The sequence below is a fragment of the Pseudonaja textilis genome, chromosome 2 (genome assembly GCF_049901715.1).
Source record: "Pseudonaja textilis isolate UNSWEBS1 chromosome 2, rPseTex1.2, whole genome shotgun sequence".
Taxonomy (NCBI): Eukaryota; Metazoa; Chordata; class Lepidosauria; order Squamata; family Elapidae; genus Pseudonaja; species Pseudonaja textilis.
Genome location: NC_141991.1, coordinates 18,765,616 through 18,784,663, shown reverse-complemented (window position 1 = coordinate 18,784,663; position 19,048 = coordinate 18,765,616). Strand labels below are relative to the sequence as shown.

Genomic DNA, 19,048 nt, shown 5'->3' with positions numbered 1-19,048 from the left:
TGTGCTGCACACTTCTTAAAAGACTGTGTCCTATATCTAAAAAGAGGTTCCTTGAAATTAGTAGCAATTTCCATCTTCTGTAACCTTTCTGACCTTTCTTCTGTTGATAGCCCCCTTTGTAATTCCAGGTGATACAAATCCAGGAACAATGGCAGGCGGTAAACGTGGTGAGCAGGCCCATCCTAGCAATGGATGTGATCGTCCTAACAGTAGATACGATCGTGTACAGGGAGAAGAAACAGGTAATAATAACATCAAACTCTGGAAGCCAATCTTCCAAAACGAAGGATTGAAATATATCCAAGCCATGACTACACAAGAGCAATCCAAAATACTGTTCCCAGTTGGATTTCCAAAAATTCCTGTTGAATTTTATCATATATGATTTTTAATAGGTTTTCAAAATATAAAATGCAAAGAAAATGTAAAAAATAGTTGAAAAAAAGACCTAAGAAGAAGGAAGGGGAGCGGAAAGAAAAGAAATATAGTGTAAAGCGGGGAAAGGAAAGAAAAAGGCATCAACTTCCGACTCTTTTTGACACAGTAGAAGACAACAGTACAACCACAACTTTTTGCTTTTACAGAAAAGTATGTACAAGCCATTTCTATAACAATAAGCCCAACTAGTTAAAAAACAACAACAAAAGTTTCATATATTTTTTTCATTGCAATCACAAAATCCAGAAGCAATTCGGAACAGACACAAAGTTAGATATATTGTCTTCTGTGGATAAAATAATCAATTTGACCATCTCTGCTTGTCTTTGCTGTGGGGAGTTAATATATGTTTGTTAACTCATTAATCTTGATCATAATTTATATTAAGAAAATCCTGTATATTATTGCAATTTTTTAAGCTTAAGGGGCGAAAACATTTTTTTTACTATACATTACTAACTTTAAAAAGTACTCAAGTATTTTATACAGACACTCATATACGCACTGTATTTTTCAGAATATAAGACGCTCCGAAACATAAGATGCACCTAATTTTGGGGGAGGAAAACAAGAAAAAAACATCTACTTTTTCCTCTGCCTCCCAGCAATTTGCCTCCTTGAAGTAAACAGCAAACAGCCAGCTTCAGCATAGCCTGATTAGCACAAGAAGCTGATCGTTGGTTAGATCGTCTTCCCGACAATCAACTGTTTCAGGCTGCAAGGATTGCCATCGCCTATTGCCACCTCCGTGCCCCAATTTCGACCTCCTTTTTCCGCTGCGCACCCCATTTTTGGCCTCCATGCACTCCCATTTTCTGCCTGTTCCAATCCCTGCTGCCTGGAACAAGCGGAAAATGGGGCACGTGGAGGCTGAGAATGGGGCACACAGAAGCGGCAATAGGCGATGGTGATCCCTGGGGCATGTGGAGGCTGAGAATGGGGCACACAGAAGCGGCAATAGGTGATGGTGATCCCTGCAACTTGCAACAGCTGATTGTCAGGAGGACGATCCAACCGACAATCAGCTGCTTGTACTAATCAGGCTGTGCTGAAACTGAAATAGGAAGTTTGCTGCAAGGAGGCAAATTGCTGGAGGCAGAGACTAAAGGGAGGGGGCTGGCAGGTGGGCTGGGCTTCGGCAACATTCGTTGTATAAGACGCACAGACATTTCCACCCACTTTTGGGGAGGGGGGGAAGTGTGTCTTACATACTGAAAAATATGGTATATCTTATTTTTGTAAATACAACGCTACATTAGAGATTTCAATTATATATATCACACCAATATAAGTCCAATTAGCTCACTGAATTTGAATCCCTCGAATTTATCCTCATGGAATGGATCTTTCAAATTTAGTCAATTTTACAAACTTTGGGAATTATTCAGCATTACTTAAAAAGACAAAGGATATACATTTACAAGCTCATTTTATACATACAAAACTAACTTAAAGCTTTCTTTCAATACATATATCAAACTTGGGGCTTATTTTTTTTTGGGGGGGGGGGTGTCTAATTTTTTCCCCATGTATGTGAGGCCCACTTCTTCTGGTTGCTTGCGGTGTACGAGCACCACCACTGTGAGGCAGGAGAGGATGGAGCACTGGCTTATCTGAGGGCTCCCATAGCCAGGCCACTCATGCTCTGAAACCTGCCTCACCTTGCGCCCATGGCACCAGCAGCCCCGTCCAGCAGGACCCCTCATGGCTGCTGACCCACGCTTCCTTGAGGCCACAATGGAGTAGGAGGCGGAGCAATGTACTGGTGCCATGGCCACGAGGTGAGGCGGGTGGAGCTGCTGTACACACCCTGCACTGATTTACCTCAGGGCCATGCCAGCAATGCCCTGACACCTGCTTCACAGCCATGGCATCATCACACCGCTCGGCTGCCAGCTCCATGAGGCTACAAGGAAGCAGAAGTGGGCCGGTGGCCACGTGGGCTCCTCCTGCACATGATTATTGGAGCTGCCACCGCAAGGCAGGTGTCAGGGTGTGGCTGGCCTGGCTATGGGGTCCTGAGGTAAGCCGGTGTGGGATGTCTGTGGTAGCTCCACCACTGCCTCGCTTCGTGGCCACGGCACCATGAGCAACCAGACAGAATGGGCGACCAGGCGGCTGCACAGGCTCTTTAGGGGTTATTTGGGGGGTAGGGCTTATATTAGGCACGCACACGAAAAGCATGCTAGGACTTATTTTCTGGATAGGCCTTATTTTTAGGGAAATGGGTAGAAACTATTTCTCCCAGTTTTCCTTTAAATATTGACAAAGGAGAGGATTTTAGGAGAATAGACAAACTGAATAGAGGCGTCACTGAAGTGAATGAAAAATAAATAAAAAGTGTTGGTAAATTAAACAGAAATCATGGTCTCCTGCCTGGGTCTCTGCTATAGGTCTTTTCTGCTGAAATTATAACTTGGGAAAGGAATCTGTATCTAATTTCTTATAAGTCATTTAAGACACATGTGTTTTTGTGTGTTGTGCATGGATTGGCGTTTTTGGGTGTTGCTGAATGGAAAGCTTTTCAATCAATCATTCTAGCCTTTGGATTCTCTATTAGGCTCTCACCCTTCTTAGTTTTTGAAGACCAGCCAAGACCAACAGATTCTCAAATGAATTCAACCCTTTTAACAGAATGTAGGTAATGGAATGTTGATTTTTTTTTTTTGCTTCTCTAATGAAACATTGCCCAATTTATTAACGGCCATAAGAATCCTTTGCATGACAAGTTATTTTCTGCTGTATGCTTTTGAAAAGGCTGTGTCTTATACCTAAACATTAGTAGTAATTTGCCATCTTCTGTAAGCATCTTGGCCTTTTTTCTTGTGACAGCCGCATTTCTAATTCCAGATCGTATAAATATAGAAATCGGGAACATAAATAAGGAGCAAGAGCTGCAGCACCCTTCTCCCCATGGAAATGCACGAGGACAAGAGGAAGAATCAGGTATAGTAACAATATCGAGATCTGGAAACCATTCACCCAAATGAGGGATTGAATTATCCAAACCACGGCCACGGAGCAATACAAAATGCATACCCTGTCCCCAATTGGACTTTGAAAAACTGCTGAATTTTAATCTTTCACAAGACAGAGAGCAGGCGTTCAGAATCTGTCGCAGGGGACAGCTTTAAAATAAATGTAGTGAAATAAAGAAGCAAATGGGACTAGAGAGGGGGGGACTAGTCCTAGTAAGTGGTAACAAGTCACTGCCCTAAAATGTATAGGATTAGAAGAGAGCGTGGGAAGTCAGCTTTAAACATACAACAATATAGATTTTAGGTATGGATCTGCCTGGGGATGTTCCTTGTCCAGGATGCTGTAGAATGGAGAAGAGGAAAAATAGATTTGTTCCAGGGACCATTTGTAGTTTATCTCAAGCAATTAAATGACTTACGCCAATTTTACCCCACCTTTGTGCAGACTTTGTGTAGTTTCTCTGTGGTACCATCAATTTATTTATTCATTTGTTTGTTTTATCCATTCATTTATTCATTCCTTCATTCCATTTCTATAGGTACTCTATTCAACCAACTGGGTGGCTTACAATTCTAAAATGATTAAAATAATTAAAAACAATAAAACATTAAAAACATCCAGAAAATTAATAGAAACAGCAGCCAAGATAATTAATCAACTAATGGTAAAGCCAAGGAATTGGGGCCCTTACCCCATTCCAAGTTCCAGGCCCAGGAACCCAGCCAAGTTTTTAATGCCCTGGGAAAGGCCAACAAGCCTCCAGATCCATCATGGACACCAAGGAGATCCTGCAAGTCTTCTTAGAAAGGGGAGGAAGAAAAGATAAAGATAAGTTAAAATACACTAAGATAAAATGATAAGATGGCAAGAACTCTGAAGCAGTTTTATTTGCTCAGTTAGAACATGGTAGTTCATCAGAATCAGACTGACATTTTGATTGACATTTCAATTGAGGACAGTTATTGACTTTGGAAATTAAAAAGCAAAAAAGCAAGAAAATCTTAGCAACTTACAAATGTTTATAATATTTTATTTAGGGATTTCTGCTTATCAGTATCCAGATTTCTTTCTACCTTCCTTTGATGTAACAGATGACTGCTGATGAATCTTGTTTCTCTTCTTTTTTGTGCAGAACCAAGATCTTACTCTAAAAAAAAAATTGTAATAATTGGAATTGCCATTGCCACCTTCCTGGTCATCCTCCTGAGTATCGTCATTGCCCTTGTCCGGTCAAACACCACGGAAAATCAGAAGACCGAGGCAGTTCAAACCGGTATAAAATTTTACTGCAATCTTAAGTTGTCTACAAGACTCTGAACTACTAACAGCCAAAGCAAATTGATGATAGACAAGAGTCAAAGGCATTCACGGTGGGCTGGACTTAGATCTCTTGTGGGTGTGAAGGGACTCAAGACTGATTATGTGATTCACCCCTCCCTTGGGCTCAGCCCGGTTCTCTCCTACATCTCATTTATTACCAGGGTAAGGAATCCAGACCCTAATCCTGTTCCTATGAAAAGCTTCTCCACGAGTTCATGAAGCTGAATGACTTCCGCAGATGGGTTAGAAACATAGTGTTGGCCTTGCCCTGCTTTTTAGTCCCTGCAATCTGCTTCATCTCATCCAGGAAAACTTCAGTTCCTTTGTTTGGAAAAAGTCTCGGTGTTTGGTTAAAAGTATCACTGAATCTTATTTTGTGAGATTAATCCAGAATGAGATCACCAGAAAGGGAGGGGGAATACTCATTTGGCACTAGTGAGAAGAGCAGAAATAATGGCTTAAGGAGCTTACAGGAAAAAGAAATTATAAATAGAAAACAAGTGACTGTAATAGTAAAGGCATGTCTCAAAAAATAAAATGAGCAGACATGCATTTCTTTATTTAGTGATTTCCTGCCAAAAGCAATAATTGTGAAAAAGGTGGACCAAATGTCAAACAGATTGATCAAATCAGTGGAAAATCTCACAAAGAGATTCATGGCTGAATAAGTAGATTTACATGTGGTTTCTTAGATTCAAATCCACCATGTAAATCACTGCTCAGTCCACAATCTCTATTATTAATCTGAGGATTATAGAATGGGAGTTGTTACAACAGCTAAAACATTGGGTCTCCTTATCCAGATTGGGTTTTGTTAGAAATCAGCAACAGGTTCTAATTTAGCAGGATGGTCCCATCCTACTTATAAGAACAAGACGGAATAAGTTAGTTTCTATTCTTTTTGTCTCTTTTTGTTCTAGGAACGTCAGTGCCATTAAACTACCAACAGAATGTCTTTTATTGCCCACCTGACTGGTATGGACATAATAAAAGCTGCTACAAATTGTCAGAGGAGGAGAAGAACTGGAATGAGAGCAAGAACTCTTGTTTTTTGCATAATGCTACCTTGGCCAAAATTACAGAGGAGGAAATTGTGACTAATGTAAGTGGTTTTCACCAGGCTAAATCAGTTCCTAGAAATAATGTTACATCATTGATGATGCATGCTCTTTTACAATGTGAAAAAGTTTTTCTGCTAATATTAGTAAAAATAAAATCTCCTTAGATGCCTTTCTGAACAAAAGCTTCAGGAGCCTCTTAAACCTTCTCCAGGTTCCAAAGAATGCTGGTTTTACAAATTAAACTCTGTTGACATAGAAAATTAAAACATCACTAAACATCTCTAAACATCATTAAAATTAGTAAGTCATTTACTTGTTTTATTTTTTTTCCTGCATAGAAACTTGGAAACATCTAATAATCATCCCCCAATTCATAAAAATGTGAATCTCAGAAGCAGAGGAAGCCAAAAATAAAATAGTAGACATTGTCCAGATCCATTCTAGGAAAATCAAGTTTTTTTTAACCTTCTACAAAAGGTTTAAAAATTACTTCAAAAAAAAAATTAACGAGGGTCTCTCGTTTTGCCTTTCATTAAAGGAACTACTACCTGTGTTCAAAAGATGGTTTTAGCCTTTTCAGCCTATATGCAAGTTCAGAAATTCAGCTGGGAATTGTAACGATGCAACGTTCTAACATGCACCATTTTTTAAAGGGTATTATAAGGATGTTCACAAAAGTCCATGTCTTTTGGATCGGCCTCACGAGAGAACCGAATCAACACTGGAAGTGGCTAGATGGAGAAAATGCAACGTAAGTCCTTACCCTTTTCCCTTTCAGTTGGCAAGAGCTGAAAGTAAAATGCCTCCATTGAGGCTCTTCCCAGCTCAGATCCGATCTTAGAAAGAACTTCCTGGCTGCTAGTACTCAGGCATTGCCCTCTAAAAATTTTTTGCCCTACTAATGTAGTTAAAAACGTATTATGAGGAGTCCTCGACTTATAGCCATTCACTTAGCAACCATTCTGAAAAAGAATATATGTATGACCAGTCTTGTATGATCTGATGGCAACCCACGTGTATTTATTATTTTTATTTTATTTATTTATTCAGATAATTTATATGGGCCACCCAACTCAGAAACTCATTCATGGCGGTTCTGGGCAATTTACAGAAATAAAGCAACAATACTAAACCCAATAAATTCCTCTCTCCCTGGTGACATCAGACCAGCCAGTTGATGGGCTGCAAATCAACCTGGGATCTTCCAGATCTGCTAGCAACTGTTACATTGGTTGCAGAATCCCAGGGTCATTGATCACTGTTTATGACCTTCTCAGCAAAATCAATAGGAGAAGCTGATTCACTTAAAAAAACCCCACATAATTCACTTAACAACTGCATAAGTGTGGCAAAAAGGTCACAAAATCAGGCACAGTTCACTTATGTGAGGGGCTCGGTGCAGTCTGAGCTCCCAACTCACTTAAGAACTATCTTGTTTGGCAATGGAAATATCTAGTCCCGATAGTGATTGCAAGTCAAGAACTAACAGAATAATTATTGTGTTCAGAATCTGAACTGACTCCAGAATGCTGAGCTCCTGGGACACAGATCTACTGTGTCCCAATAGACAGCAAACCAACACTTCCTAATCAATGAATTGGAGAACAATCTGCAGAATCATCTTTACTTGAGATTTAAAGATAGAAGAGGCTACAGGACATTTTGGGAAGGCTGGAGTATAGTTCATAAACAAGAATTTCCAAACTGCTGTCTCTCAATTCATTAAAAACTCATTAATCTTCTGTTGGGTTTACTGCTCCGATTGAGCCTTGATACCTTTTAATTGTAATAGCAATAGCACTTAGACTTATATACCACTTTACAGTGCTTTACAGCCCTTTCACGGCAGTTTACAGAGTCAGCATATTGCCCCCAAAATATGGGTCCTCCTTTTACCTCAGAAGGATGGAAGGCTGAGTCAACCTTGACCCTGGTGAGATTTGATCTGCCAAACTGCTGGCAGCCGGCAGAAGTAGCCTGCAGTACTGCATTCCAACCACTGTGTCACCACAGCTCTTAATGCCCGTTTCTTAATGCCCCTTTCTTAGTCTTTAGCCACCTTGAAAAAGGTAAGAGTTTTATAGTTTCCCAAGCAACAGGACAACAGGAGCATTGCCCACTCAAGCTGCCCACTGGAGGACACAGTTCTGTAAGAACAATGGAAATGGAACAAATAGGAAAGATACAGCAATAAATTCACCATCATCCTGCAGTTCTATTAGTTCAATTTGCCCTCGGTCATAATAATCTTATTGTCAATTCTCCAGTAAAACGTTCCCTCCAAACTTTCCCTTAAATGATTGTTGTCGCGTTGAGCGACCGATCTGTTGTTTCGGCTTACTGGTTGATTGCTGAATTCCTCTCAGAGAATAACCCTCGCAAGGGTGAGATTTAAAGTAGCCCTCGCAAGGGCGAGATAGCATGACCCTCGCAAGGGTGAATTAGTCCTCGCAAGGACGAAGTTTAAAGTAACCCTTGCAAGGGTGAGAAAATAGCCCTCGCAAGGGCGAGACAGCGCGGGACCCTCGCAAGGGTGAGGCTAGGCAAGATTCTCGCAAGAGTGATTGCCAAGCAAGCGCAAGAAATAAAACACACAAAACACAAGAGATCTTAAAATGAGGCAACACTTTGAGCCTGGGGGAGATTGGATTCCCCGGCTGCGCCTGGAACAGATGGAAATGTCCCGGCTCCTCGGCTTCTTCGCTCCTTCCTCTCTCAGGCTTTTTAGCTGTCCCCTTTTATTGTGCTAATTCAAGGGAGGAGGTGAGAGAGGAATTTTACAGGAAGGTAAAGAGATACAATGTTAATCTTTTAGACCAGACTACGTGACATGAGCAACGAACTCTGTAATTGCTACTTTGTAACTGCTATAGATAAGCATATCTTCTTTGAATACACTTTCTTTGTCTGCGGTTAATCTTTTATTAACTCCCTTCCTGTCAGTGCTTTCCTGCTATAATGTTCTGAGCTGAATACATGCTTTTTAGCAAGATTTCTTCTTGTGGAAAAATACAAGACAGAGCCAAGGTAAAATAGTCACAATTCCTCCTTTTCTTTATTTTTTGTGCTCATGACTCTAGGTAGAGTTCTTTCTCTTCCAGAGTAGTCTCACAAGGTGGCAACAAGCCCTTCGGTTTGTTGATGCCTTGCAGAACCAGCTCATACGAGGAGAAGTCCTCATCCCCCGAGTCGTGGCTGGACCGAGTTAAGAAATTTTCTTTGGGAGAAAAGGAGTTATTAATGTCTATTTCCTTCTCTGACTCTTGGTCAGAGTACCATTCCAACAGCGGTTTTTTGACCAGATCTTTTGATTCAATGCTGGATGTAAGAAAGCTAACTGTTTTTTGAGTATTGTTAATTTCATTGTCAAGTGTTTTCAAACGATCCCTCAATAATTTTAGTAAACGTCCTATTACACATGGACCAATAGTACATGCAAGAAGCAATAACACAAGAGGACCTATTAAGGCTGATAATAGTGTTGTTAACCAGGGAGAAAAATTAAACATGCTTTGATACCATGACTGTCCTTGTTGTCTTTCATTCTCTCTATCCTTCAATCGTTTACGTAATTCAGCCATGGAATCTTTAACAATTCCTGAATGATCAGCATAAAAACAACATTCTTCTTTTATTGCTACACATAATCCCCCTTTGTTTAAAAATAATAAATCCAGACCTCTTCTGTTCTGAAGAGTCACTTCAGCCAGAGATGAGAGAGAATTTTGAAGAGCAGTAATTGAAGTCTCTATTCGTTTGAGATCTTCATCTATTTGTAAACTAAGAGTAGCTAACTGTTGATGACCAACAGCTAAAGCTGTTGCACCTGTGACTGCACCTGCTGCCCCAAGGCCTAACAATACAGATAGTGTTACAGCTGTTATTACTTCTCTTTTTTTATGAAGGGGAAATTGTGGAGGTTCAAGTTCATTAATAAGTTCTGACCCTGGATAAAATGTGATCTTTGGAATCATTTTTACCTGAATGCAAAAGGATTTCTGAGCAATAAGAACATCACCATGAACACAAGCAGTTGCTCCTGTGGAGCATGCCCATATAGAATTATTACCTGGGATAAAGAATTGTCCTTTGAGACGAGCTGTGATATTGCCATTGGAGGTGGTGTATAGAGGACCATAGCCTCCAATGTTAAGGTTTGATCTTTCTTTTGGTAAATATACATCACAGTGATATCCAGATGAAACCTTCTGACAATATTGAGAGTGACTGGCAGGTATGTTTCCTAGGCAACATCCCTTACCTACTATGTCAGTGATAGTGATGGAGGAAGTATTCCATCTGCATTGTGTGTCACTGGTGGAGTTACTAATAGGTTCATTGGAAGCTACTGCTTCATAGAATGGTGGCAAATCAGATAAGCAAAGCCAACATTGATCAGTTTTGGATGAATCATTAAGTGTAGTTGCTAGCAATTTGTAAGAAGAATTAACCAATTGTACTAATGGATTCACCTGAATATTGGGTTTTTGTAGAAAGTTTGATTTCAAATTGTGATTGGGACCAATATCATAATTAGACATAGATATAGAAAGACGAATTGTAAAAATATTCCCTTCATCTCCTAGACCATCCCACTGACGTCCTCCCCAAGTAAACCCAACCATCCATTGTTTTTTTGTAAGTGTCTTTCCTTTTGCAGTAAATGTGATTCTGAGTGGATTTAGTCTCTGTCCACAACAAGGCCTTGAAGAGCAGGGAAGATGTTCTTGAGCACGGGTAATATGAATATAGTCATTTTTGGTAGGCGCTTCCCACCAGATATGACATGTGGATACACAACTCCATTTTTTACAATATCTGTCAACTACCCCACCGCAGGCAGCACGAGAAGCACCAGTACTGTGAGCAGGACAAAAATATAGTCTAAAGTTGTGAACAGGTGCTGGAGAACAGGAGCCTTGCTTGTCCCATATATCAGCTTGTAGTTCTTTATCTGCGAATTTTTCTACTCCTGTCCCCATTTCAGCAAAATCCATGAAAAGCTGAGGAAACCATGGCCATCTAGTATAGTTAGTGGTGGTGTTTAAAATATTTCCTTGAAAATCAAGGATAGTCCAGGTATAATCTTGAGGTTGATGTTCATTTGTAGAAGGTTGTATGCTTCGAGGAATGCGATGATAGCCAAATCTTGGAACAGCACGAGATGCAGACCGCTTAGAGATGGAGTTGTCAGCGATGAAGACAGGGTACCCAAGATGGCGAGCTCGAATGGGAGCTGTAGTCTTACGATGAGTGTCATCAGGGATGAGGTGGCGTCTTCGCACGACCGGTGTTTTGTAGTGAACAGGAACCCAGGAAGATGAATGATGCAATATGCATTTGGTGACATCACAGGGTGGAAAGCAGCAATGAAGATGCCATTGCAGTTTGTCTCCAGGAAAAGTTGTCTCAGAATTAGCTTGAGATGGCAATGTAGGAAAAGCAGAGGATAGTGGAGGAGATGCCACTGAAGGAGTGGAAAGTAATAGAACAGTGTGATTAAAGTATGTGTGATTGTGAAAAATCCTAAGCAAGAATAAGATCCTATAGTAGATAGAGTAACATGTATAGTTAAAAATATTAAACAAGGAGAATAGTAATAGTGAACAGTAATGTCAGAAGTAGGCCAAAGAAAGCTACCATTGTGTTGGAAAACATAATTACATGCAGAAAGGAGATTATCTTTAAAAATAAAGGTAACAGTGTCAGCAAGAAAAGTAAAAATAGCATCAGGAGATGCCCTGAATTGAGAAAAGACAGGAAATATTGATATCAGAAGAAAAATTAGAATTAGAGTTAGGTTTGCCATGGTAAGGTCTGACACAGCGAGCAGGAACCCAAAGCACTCGATCAGGAAGTTGGACAGCAGCGTAACCTTTTCCCCAGGTGATGAGCTGTGCAGGACCTTTCCACGCAGGATCTGGAAGCTGTCTGAAATAAACAAGAGGACGGAAGAGGGAACTACTGGCTTGGTGAAGTGGCGAGAAGCCGCTGTGGAAGAAGGAGAGCCAGTAAGATTAAGAAAGTTAAGAGAATAGAGAGTAATGTTCAAGATGTTTTGTAACGCCGGGAGTTTCGGGGGGCCTAAGCCTTTTTTCCCTGTTTGCCGATCAAGGGCATTTTTCAGAGTTTGGTTTGCCCTTTCCACAATAGCCTGACCTTGGCTATTGAAAGGTATGCCAAATTTATGTGTGATGGCCCACTTATGGCAAAACTCAGCAAAGGGAGAACTGACATAAGCAGGACCATTATCTGTTTTGAGAATTTTTGGACATCCCAACGTTACGAATGACCGAATACAGTGATTAATAACATTTTTAGTAGCCTCTCCTCTTTGTAATGTTGCCATAATAAACCCTGAATATGTATCAACTGATACATGAATGTATTTCCAGGGAGCAAAGGGAGGATAATGAGTTACATCCATTTGCCATGTATCACAGGCTTGAGTACCCCTAGGATTAACACCTTCAGGGATACCTTTGGCCTGCAAGCTACATGTTGGACATTGTTGAATTATTGCTGTGGCTTCTTGATATGTAATCCCAAATTGCTGTACCAAGGCCTTCTTATTTTGATGGAAATAGTCATGACTCTCCCCAGCTGAAAGCTGTTGTGGAAGAGGAGAGGAGGCCATAATTTTACAAGCCTCATCTGCCATATGATTACCTTCTGCCAGGAATCCAGGCAATTGCTGATGACTTCTGATATGAGCTACAAATAAAGGTTTCCCTCGCTTTTTCAGCAGTGTCTGAAGCTGTAAAAAAAAGTGTCATGAGAGAAGGAGGGGTAACAGGAGAAATATATGCATCGAAAATATGAGCAACCATCTGAGTAACATACATGCTATCAGATATTACATTTAAAGATTCCTGTGGAAAAAGAGACAAGGCCAAAGAAAAAGCAGCTAACTCAGCTTGTTGTGCTGAGTTCTGTAGGGCAGTTAAGCGTTTGTTCCATTGAGCATTTTCACACCATGCACATGCTCCAATATTTTTTGAACCATCAGTAAAGACAGTTAAGCCTTCCTTCAATGGCTGTTGGACAAAAGGTGATTGTAAAACAAAAGGAACTGTCTTCAACACCTGCAGTCGTGCATCAGATGGAAGGTGGCATGACACTTGGCCACACCAATCTTCCAATGCATCCTGCAGTGTTGTGGAAGTCTGAAAAAGAGGTTCCCATTGACTAATCTTAAAAGGAATATACAATGTAAAAATATCCATTCCCATCAGGGCTTTGGTTCTCTTGCGCCCTTTTTGTATAAGAAAAGCCATTTGTGCTGCTTTAGTAAAAATAGAGGTTTTTGGAGTATGTGGTAGGTGTAACCATTCCAAGAAATGAAGATTTTTTGCATTAGATACTTGAACAATTATTGCAGTCAGTAATTGATGAGTGGAAATAATAGCAAGAGAAGGTGGTGTGTCTGCAAGTGCACGGTTTACCCATTGAGTTGCTAGGGCTGTGTTTACTTGCTTTAAAGCTTCTAGATGCTGAGCTGAAAGATAGACCTTATCTGCAGGATTTTTTAATCCTACTAGTGCTTGAAAAAGCGGTGATAGCATCTGTGTGGTTAGAGCAAGATATGGTCTAGCCCAGTTAATAACTCCCAAGTACTGCTGTAATTGAACCAATGTGGTTGGCTGTGGAAGTGTGAGTGAAGGAATATGTGGAGATGCTGAGGAAGCTAAAACCTTGTGACCTAAATATTGCATTGGGTAGTGAGACTGGATTTTTTCAGGTGCTATATGTAACCCTGCTTTTGCTAATGTGGTCAAGAGGATCGGAAAAGTTTTTTGTACCGTCCCCTTTTTTAAAGAAAAGCAACGATCTCCTATTGCAGCCAATGCAAGATTATTAAGAGCAGAAGAATCATATAAGTAAGGAGCTGCAACCACACCCTCTATTGTAAGAGAAGAATTGGGAATAAGCAAGACAGGTGTGGAAGGAGGAAGAGGTTTGAAAAGCGTTGCAGTTAAAGGAAGAGTAAAAACAGCACCAGGATCATCATACACAAGATCCTCTAACAATACCACAGGAAAAGTTGTGGCAGTTAGTTCAGCCTTTGTGGCGGGGCTAGCTGAAGACCCCTCAATTAGTTTCCCGAAGGCTGTGAAGGAGAAGGATTAGAATAACAATTTGAAGCCCAATGATAGCCTTTCCTGCAGCGAGGACAGATAGTTTTTGGCTTAGATGAAGAGGGTGGACCTCTGGTTTGGCCACGAAAGCAGCTCCTCCCCCTGGCTTACGACATTGATTTTTAAAGTGTCCTGGCTTGCCACAGTTAAAACAATTGCCATTGCGTGTTAAAGCAAGAGCATCAGGAGGAGAAGTGGTAGCAGAATTAGGATTTGGTAATGAAGCTGTGATTGCAGTAGCAAGCATATCCATTTTATGAGTAGTCGTTCCTACAATTCTACAGAGTTGTAAAAACTCAGCCAAAGTCACTCCTGGCTTATTAGCGACTGGCTGTAGAATTTTTTGACAATCATGATTAGCATTTGAATAAGCCAATTTTATAAGTAATTCTTGTTTAGCAACAGGATTATCTATCTGTCTATCTAAGGCTGTCTGAAGCCGACTTATGAATGAAGCATAAGGTTCTTCAGGTTCTTGCATAATTTTTAAAAATGCTTGAATGGACTGAGAATCTGAATCATCTACTCGCTTTAAAGCATTCATAGCACACATATGAATAATGGCAAAACTACGACGAGGAGAATTTTGTTGTTGTGCTAGAGTAGTAAATTGACCTTTCCCCAGTAACTGATTTTCAGTTACTCCAGCAGGCAAACCCCTGCGGATTTCAGCCTCAATACCTTTTTCATATTCAGATTGCCACACAACATATTGTGCTGGAGTCATAAGCATAGAAAAAGCATTTTCCAATCATACAATAACATAACTGTATTAGCTGTAACCAAAGAATCAAGTATTCCCTAGTAAAAGGAGAATGCAATCCATAAGTTGTAGCTGCATCTTTTATATTTTTCAAAACTTTAAACTCAATGTTACTATGAACATTGCCTCCTCCCCCAGGGATGATAGTCATAGGATAAGCAGAAGGTTCTTCTGTTTCTAAAGATAGAGGTGATGACAAAAGATTAGTTATGATTCCTCCCATAGGATTCATAATAGGAGAATCAGAAAGAGAAGAAAGAGCAGAAGGAGGAGGGGAAGAAATATCTGAATAAGGAGGTGGTAGGGAAGAATTTGATTCCAAATGAGCTGCAAGAGGCTTAGAAGTTTTTGAATTAGAAGAGTGGGAGTCAGAAGAAACAGGAGAAAAAGAATTTTCAGGAAGACTAGAAGGAGGATAAATAGTTGTTATAGCAGCCATTATTGCTCTCCAAGAAATAAGTATATCCATGGGAGCTCTGGGAACTTCATGTAAATATTTTCTTAATTTTTCCCAGTGAGAATGGCTAAGAGTTCCAGCAGATGGATAGGCTGGACAGTGTGCCTCAATATAAATTATAAATTTATTTAAAGATTTTTTAGAAATAGGGTACACAGTGGTACCATTGGTTTTTTGAAAGGAATTAGCCTTCTTCACTAGATTATAAAGTTCGTCCCTATGCCCTGACGAAACTTGAGAAATCGAGGCGCCCATACTTACTTTTTTGTCGACGTAGCCTATACCAGGCGAAGAAGAATGGAGGTGAAGGAGATGCACTTCTAGACAAAAGTCACACCTTGGAACCAGTAAGGCGAAGGGATCCCAGACGATTAGAGCCCCCAGCTGTCGCGTTGAGCGACCGGTCTGTTGTTTCGGCTTACTGGTTGATTGCTGAATTCCTCTCAGAGAATAACCCTCGCAAGGGTGAGATTTAAAGTAGCCCTCGCAAGGGCGAGATAGCGTGACCCTCGCAAGGGTGAATTAGTCCTCGCAAGGACGAAGTTTAAAGTAACCCTCGCAAGGGTGAGAAAATAGCCCTCGCAAGGGCGAGACAGCGCGGGACCCTCGCAAGGGTGAGGCTAGGCAAGACTCTCGCAAGAGTGATTGCCAAGCAAGCGCAAGAAATAAAACACACAAAACACAAGAGATCTTAAAATGAGGCAACACTTTGAGCCTGGGGGAGATCGGATTCCCCGGCTGCGCCTGGAACAGATGGAAATGTCCTGGCTCCTCGGCTTCTTCGCTCCTTCCTCTCTCAGGCTTTTTAGCTGTCCCCTTTTATTGTGCTAATTCAAGGGAGGAGGTGAGAGAGGAATTTTACAGGAAGGTAAAGAGATACAATGTTAATCTTTTAGACCAGACTACGTGACATGAGCAACGAACTCTGTAATTGCTACTTTGTAACTGCTATAGATAAGCATATCTTCTTTGAATACACTTTCTTTGTCTGCGGTTAATCTTTTATTAATTCCCTTCCTGTCAGTGCTTTCCTGCTATAATGTTCTGAGCTGAATACGTGCTTTTTAGCAAGATTTCTTCTTGTGGAAAAATACAAGACAGAGCCAAGGTAAAATAGTCACAGATTGTTCTGCCCACTCAGAGTTAAACCAAGGCAATTATGGGTAACTCCCATAATGTTACATTGATTCTGTGGGAATTTGGTATATTTTCAGCACATTGGGGTTAGACAGAGATGGCACCAGATTGGTATATTTGTTACGTGAAGTAAGAGTTAACAAAAGCATGTTGTAGGCCACTCAGAATTGCCCATGTGTGAGTTGGGCAGTGATATAAATTTGTTTAATAAATAAAGTCAGAACTGAGGAAGCATCTTGGATGAGAAGTGAAACATTTTCAAGGAAGAAATGAAGGGAAGTCCAGTTGCCTTTGAAAAAGCATCGTTGAGGCAACCATGACCTGAATGACTGAGAATCTCTATAGAGATTGAATTTAATGTACACAGGAAGTAAAACTGTGAAGGAAGCCGTAAGGAACGGCACATTGTACCCAGGTCTTGTCCTAATGTCCACAAGTCAATTTGTCAGATAGACAACCTCCTGAAGAGCTACTACTACTTACAGCAGATAGTAAATTACCTTGGAGTTTCCCAGAATAGTGCCTTCTGATTAGGTTGCACTGCAACTTCTATTGTTCTCGGTCATTGTGTCCAAGGATAGGAAATATGGTGGCTGTGGTCCAGTCCAGCATTTCTAGATCAGGAGTCTCCAACCTTGGCAACTTTAAGACTTGTGGACTTCAACTCCCAGAATTCCTCAGCCAGCTTCTGGCTGAGGAATTCTGGGAGTTGAAGTCCACAAATCTGAAAGTTGCCAAGGTTAGAGACCCCTGTTCTAGAGGGTACCAGGCAAGGCAAGGGAAGGCTCAGCTAGATGAATTGCAAACTCAAGACTCCTTTGGTAACAGCTATGTGGGACATTATCTCCACTGCCTAATTTCTGCTTCTATTGCAGGATGGAAGTCAAGGGAAATGGAGGAGATTGTGCATTTTTGGACGACGAAGTCACAGCCATGTCAGTGAGATGCAGCACTGAACACTACTACGTGTGCAAAAAACCAATGCTCTCAAAGATCCTGAAAGAGAACTGGAACAGTTGACTTTAAACAGTTCATTTAGTGACTATTCAAAGTTACAACAGCATGTCTCTTTAACTTTCTCCCAACGTGAGTTGGTGATTTATGTTATTGCAATTGGAACAAATGGGCTTTGGTAAAAAATTTACTCAAGCCATTGCAACGATATATTATGAACAAACTGCAAAGATTATGGTAAATGGAGAATTAACAGAATCCATAGATATAAGAAAAGGGGCAAGACAAGGTTGTCCACTGTCGCCTCTGCTGTTTGTGTTAACTTTGGAAGTGTTGAACAGGAATATTAGAGAAGATAAAGAAATAAAAGGAATGAAAATTAAAAAGGAAGAGTATAAATTGCAAGCTTTTGCAGATGATCTGGTATTTATACTAGAGGATCCATTGGAAACTGTAGAGTTGTAATTGCAGGAAGGTCATTATCTTGATGGCAAACCTCAGATAAGGACAAAAGCAAATACAACTCAGGCAAACAAAATCACTAAACGCAAAGAAGGATTAGAGAGAGGAAGTAAACGTGTTAGACTTTAACTAGAGATAGTTAATTGTTAATTACTTTGCTAGACTAACAAAGGTTGAGCAACAACCAAAGTTAACCAATGTTAGAGGATTACTAAAAATGTGTATAAATACAAGACTAGACTCCAATAAAGTCATCATGATTCATGTGATCATGATCAAACACCTCAACTGCCTCGTCATTACAACAAGTGGCACCTGAACAGGGACCCTCTTACTTCGTCCGGCAAGGATTTGGTGCACCTTCAATCCTTTGGGGTTTTTCAACCATTATTGGTTTCTGTAAGTATGGGGTCTTCGCTTTCAGAGGAACAAAGGAAGCATGTAGATGAATTAGGCTATTTGTTGAAGAAAAATAATACTCAGGTACCAGAGAAAAATCTCTTAAGGCTGGTCCAGGAGATTGCAGCTCAGTGCTTATGGTATCCAAAAGAGGGGTCTTTAAAATTAACTGATTGGGAACGTATAGGGAAAACATTGCATACTGAACCTAGAGCAGAAATAGAAGTTTTGCAGGTGTGGCATTTATGTAGATATGCAATTGAAAAATTTGGTCACAATGAACTTTCTCTTTTAACACCTCCACCTTCACTTTATACTAATGTTGTCATTTATCCTCCTCCTTCACCTGAATATATGTCTTCCATTCCCTCAGCTTCTGCAGATACAGGGCAAAAGCCTCCTGACTCTATTGTTCAATCTTCTTTTCAGAAAATGGTTGAGGATTGTAAAAAAGATGCCTCTGTCTCAGGAATAGAACTTGCAGAATTAGTGTCTGTTTGTCCAGTACAATATCGTCCTGGTCAGGAGCCACACTTGGACTGCAAGTAGCAGAATGGGGGGGGGGGAGGCTACCTTATCAGATCTTAGGAGAGTTAAAAAAAGGTAGGTACAGACTATGGGATTAGTGGAAATTTTACAAGAGGACTTGTAAAAGGAATAAAAAAATGGTTATACAAAGATTCCTGAAGATGGGAAGCAAATATTACCTGACTCCTCCAGCAGTCTATCTCACTCCCCCACAGCCACAGCTGGTAGTGTTGGGATTGATTTAATCACTCAAGAAGTCATTGAGTTTAAATTTCCTTTGGAAGTTAAAATAGTTCCATCTCAATTTAAAGGTTTTCTTCCTTCAGGATTAGTTGGCTTAAGTTTGCCTCGTTCTTCTGCACACAAAAAGGGCTGTTCAGATTATAATGGTATCCTCATGATTCAGATTTGG

The 19,048-nt window shown here is 40.5% G+C and overlaps 1 protein-coding gene across 3 annotated transcripts; it reads left to right on the top strand.

Moving 5' to 3' along the window:
- The first annotated feature begins 95 nt into the window (after positions 1 to 95).
- Positions 96 to 17,993, top strand: LOC113450865 (natural killer cells antigen CD94-like). 3 transcript variants are annotated; one of them, XM_087923378.1, is made up of 6 exons: positions 96 to 242; positions 3,289 to 3,384; positions 4,550 to 4,690; positions 5,658 to 5,830; positions 6,452 to 6,549; positions 17,169 to 17,993. In XM_087923378.1, the coding sequence occupies exons 1-6, from the start codon at positions 149 to 151 to the stop codon at positions 17,311 to 17,313; spliced, it is 747 nt and encodes a 248-aa protein (XP_087779504.1). In that variant the 5' UTR covers positions 96 to 148; the 3' UTR covers positions 17,314 to 17,993. The 3 variants fall into 3 exon arrangements, with proteins under 3 accessions (XP_087779504.1, XP_087779505.1, XP_087779503.1); XM_087923379.1 differs by lacking the exon at positions 17,169 to 17,993 and adding an exon at positions 6,849 to 9,319 and having other exon boundaries at positions 97 to 242; positions 5,658 to 5,839; XM_087923377.1 differs by having other exon boundaries at positions 98 to 242; positions 5,658 to 5,839.
- Positions 17,994 to 19,048: the final 1,055 nt, after the last annotated feature.

What these genes read in the sequence shown, in the direction of transcription:
- LOC113450865 (XM_087923377.1), top strand. Translation starts at nt 149, where the DNA reads ATGGCAGGCGGTAAACGTGGTGAGCAGGCCCATCCTAGCAATGGATGT. An exon ending in AGGACAAGAGGAAGAATCAG is followed by an intron (nt 3,385 to 4,549) that starts GTATAGTAACAA and finishes TTTTTTGTGCAG; the next exon opens with AACCAAGATCTTACTCTAAA. An exon ending in GACCGAGGCAGTTCAAACCG is followed by an intron (nt 4,691 to 5,657) that starts GTATAAAATTTT and finishes TTTTTGTTCTAG; the next exon opens with GAACGTCAGTGCCATTAAAC.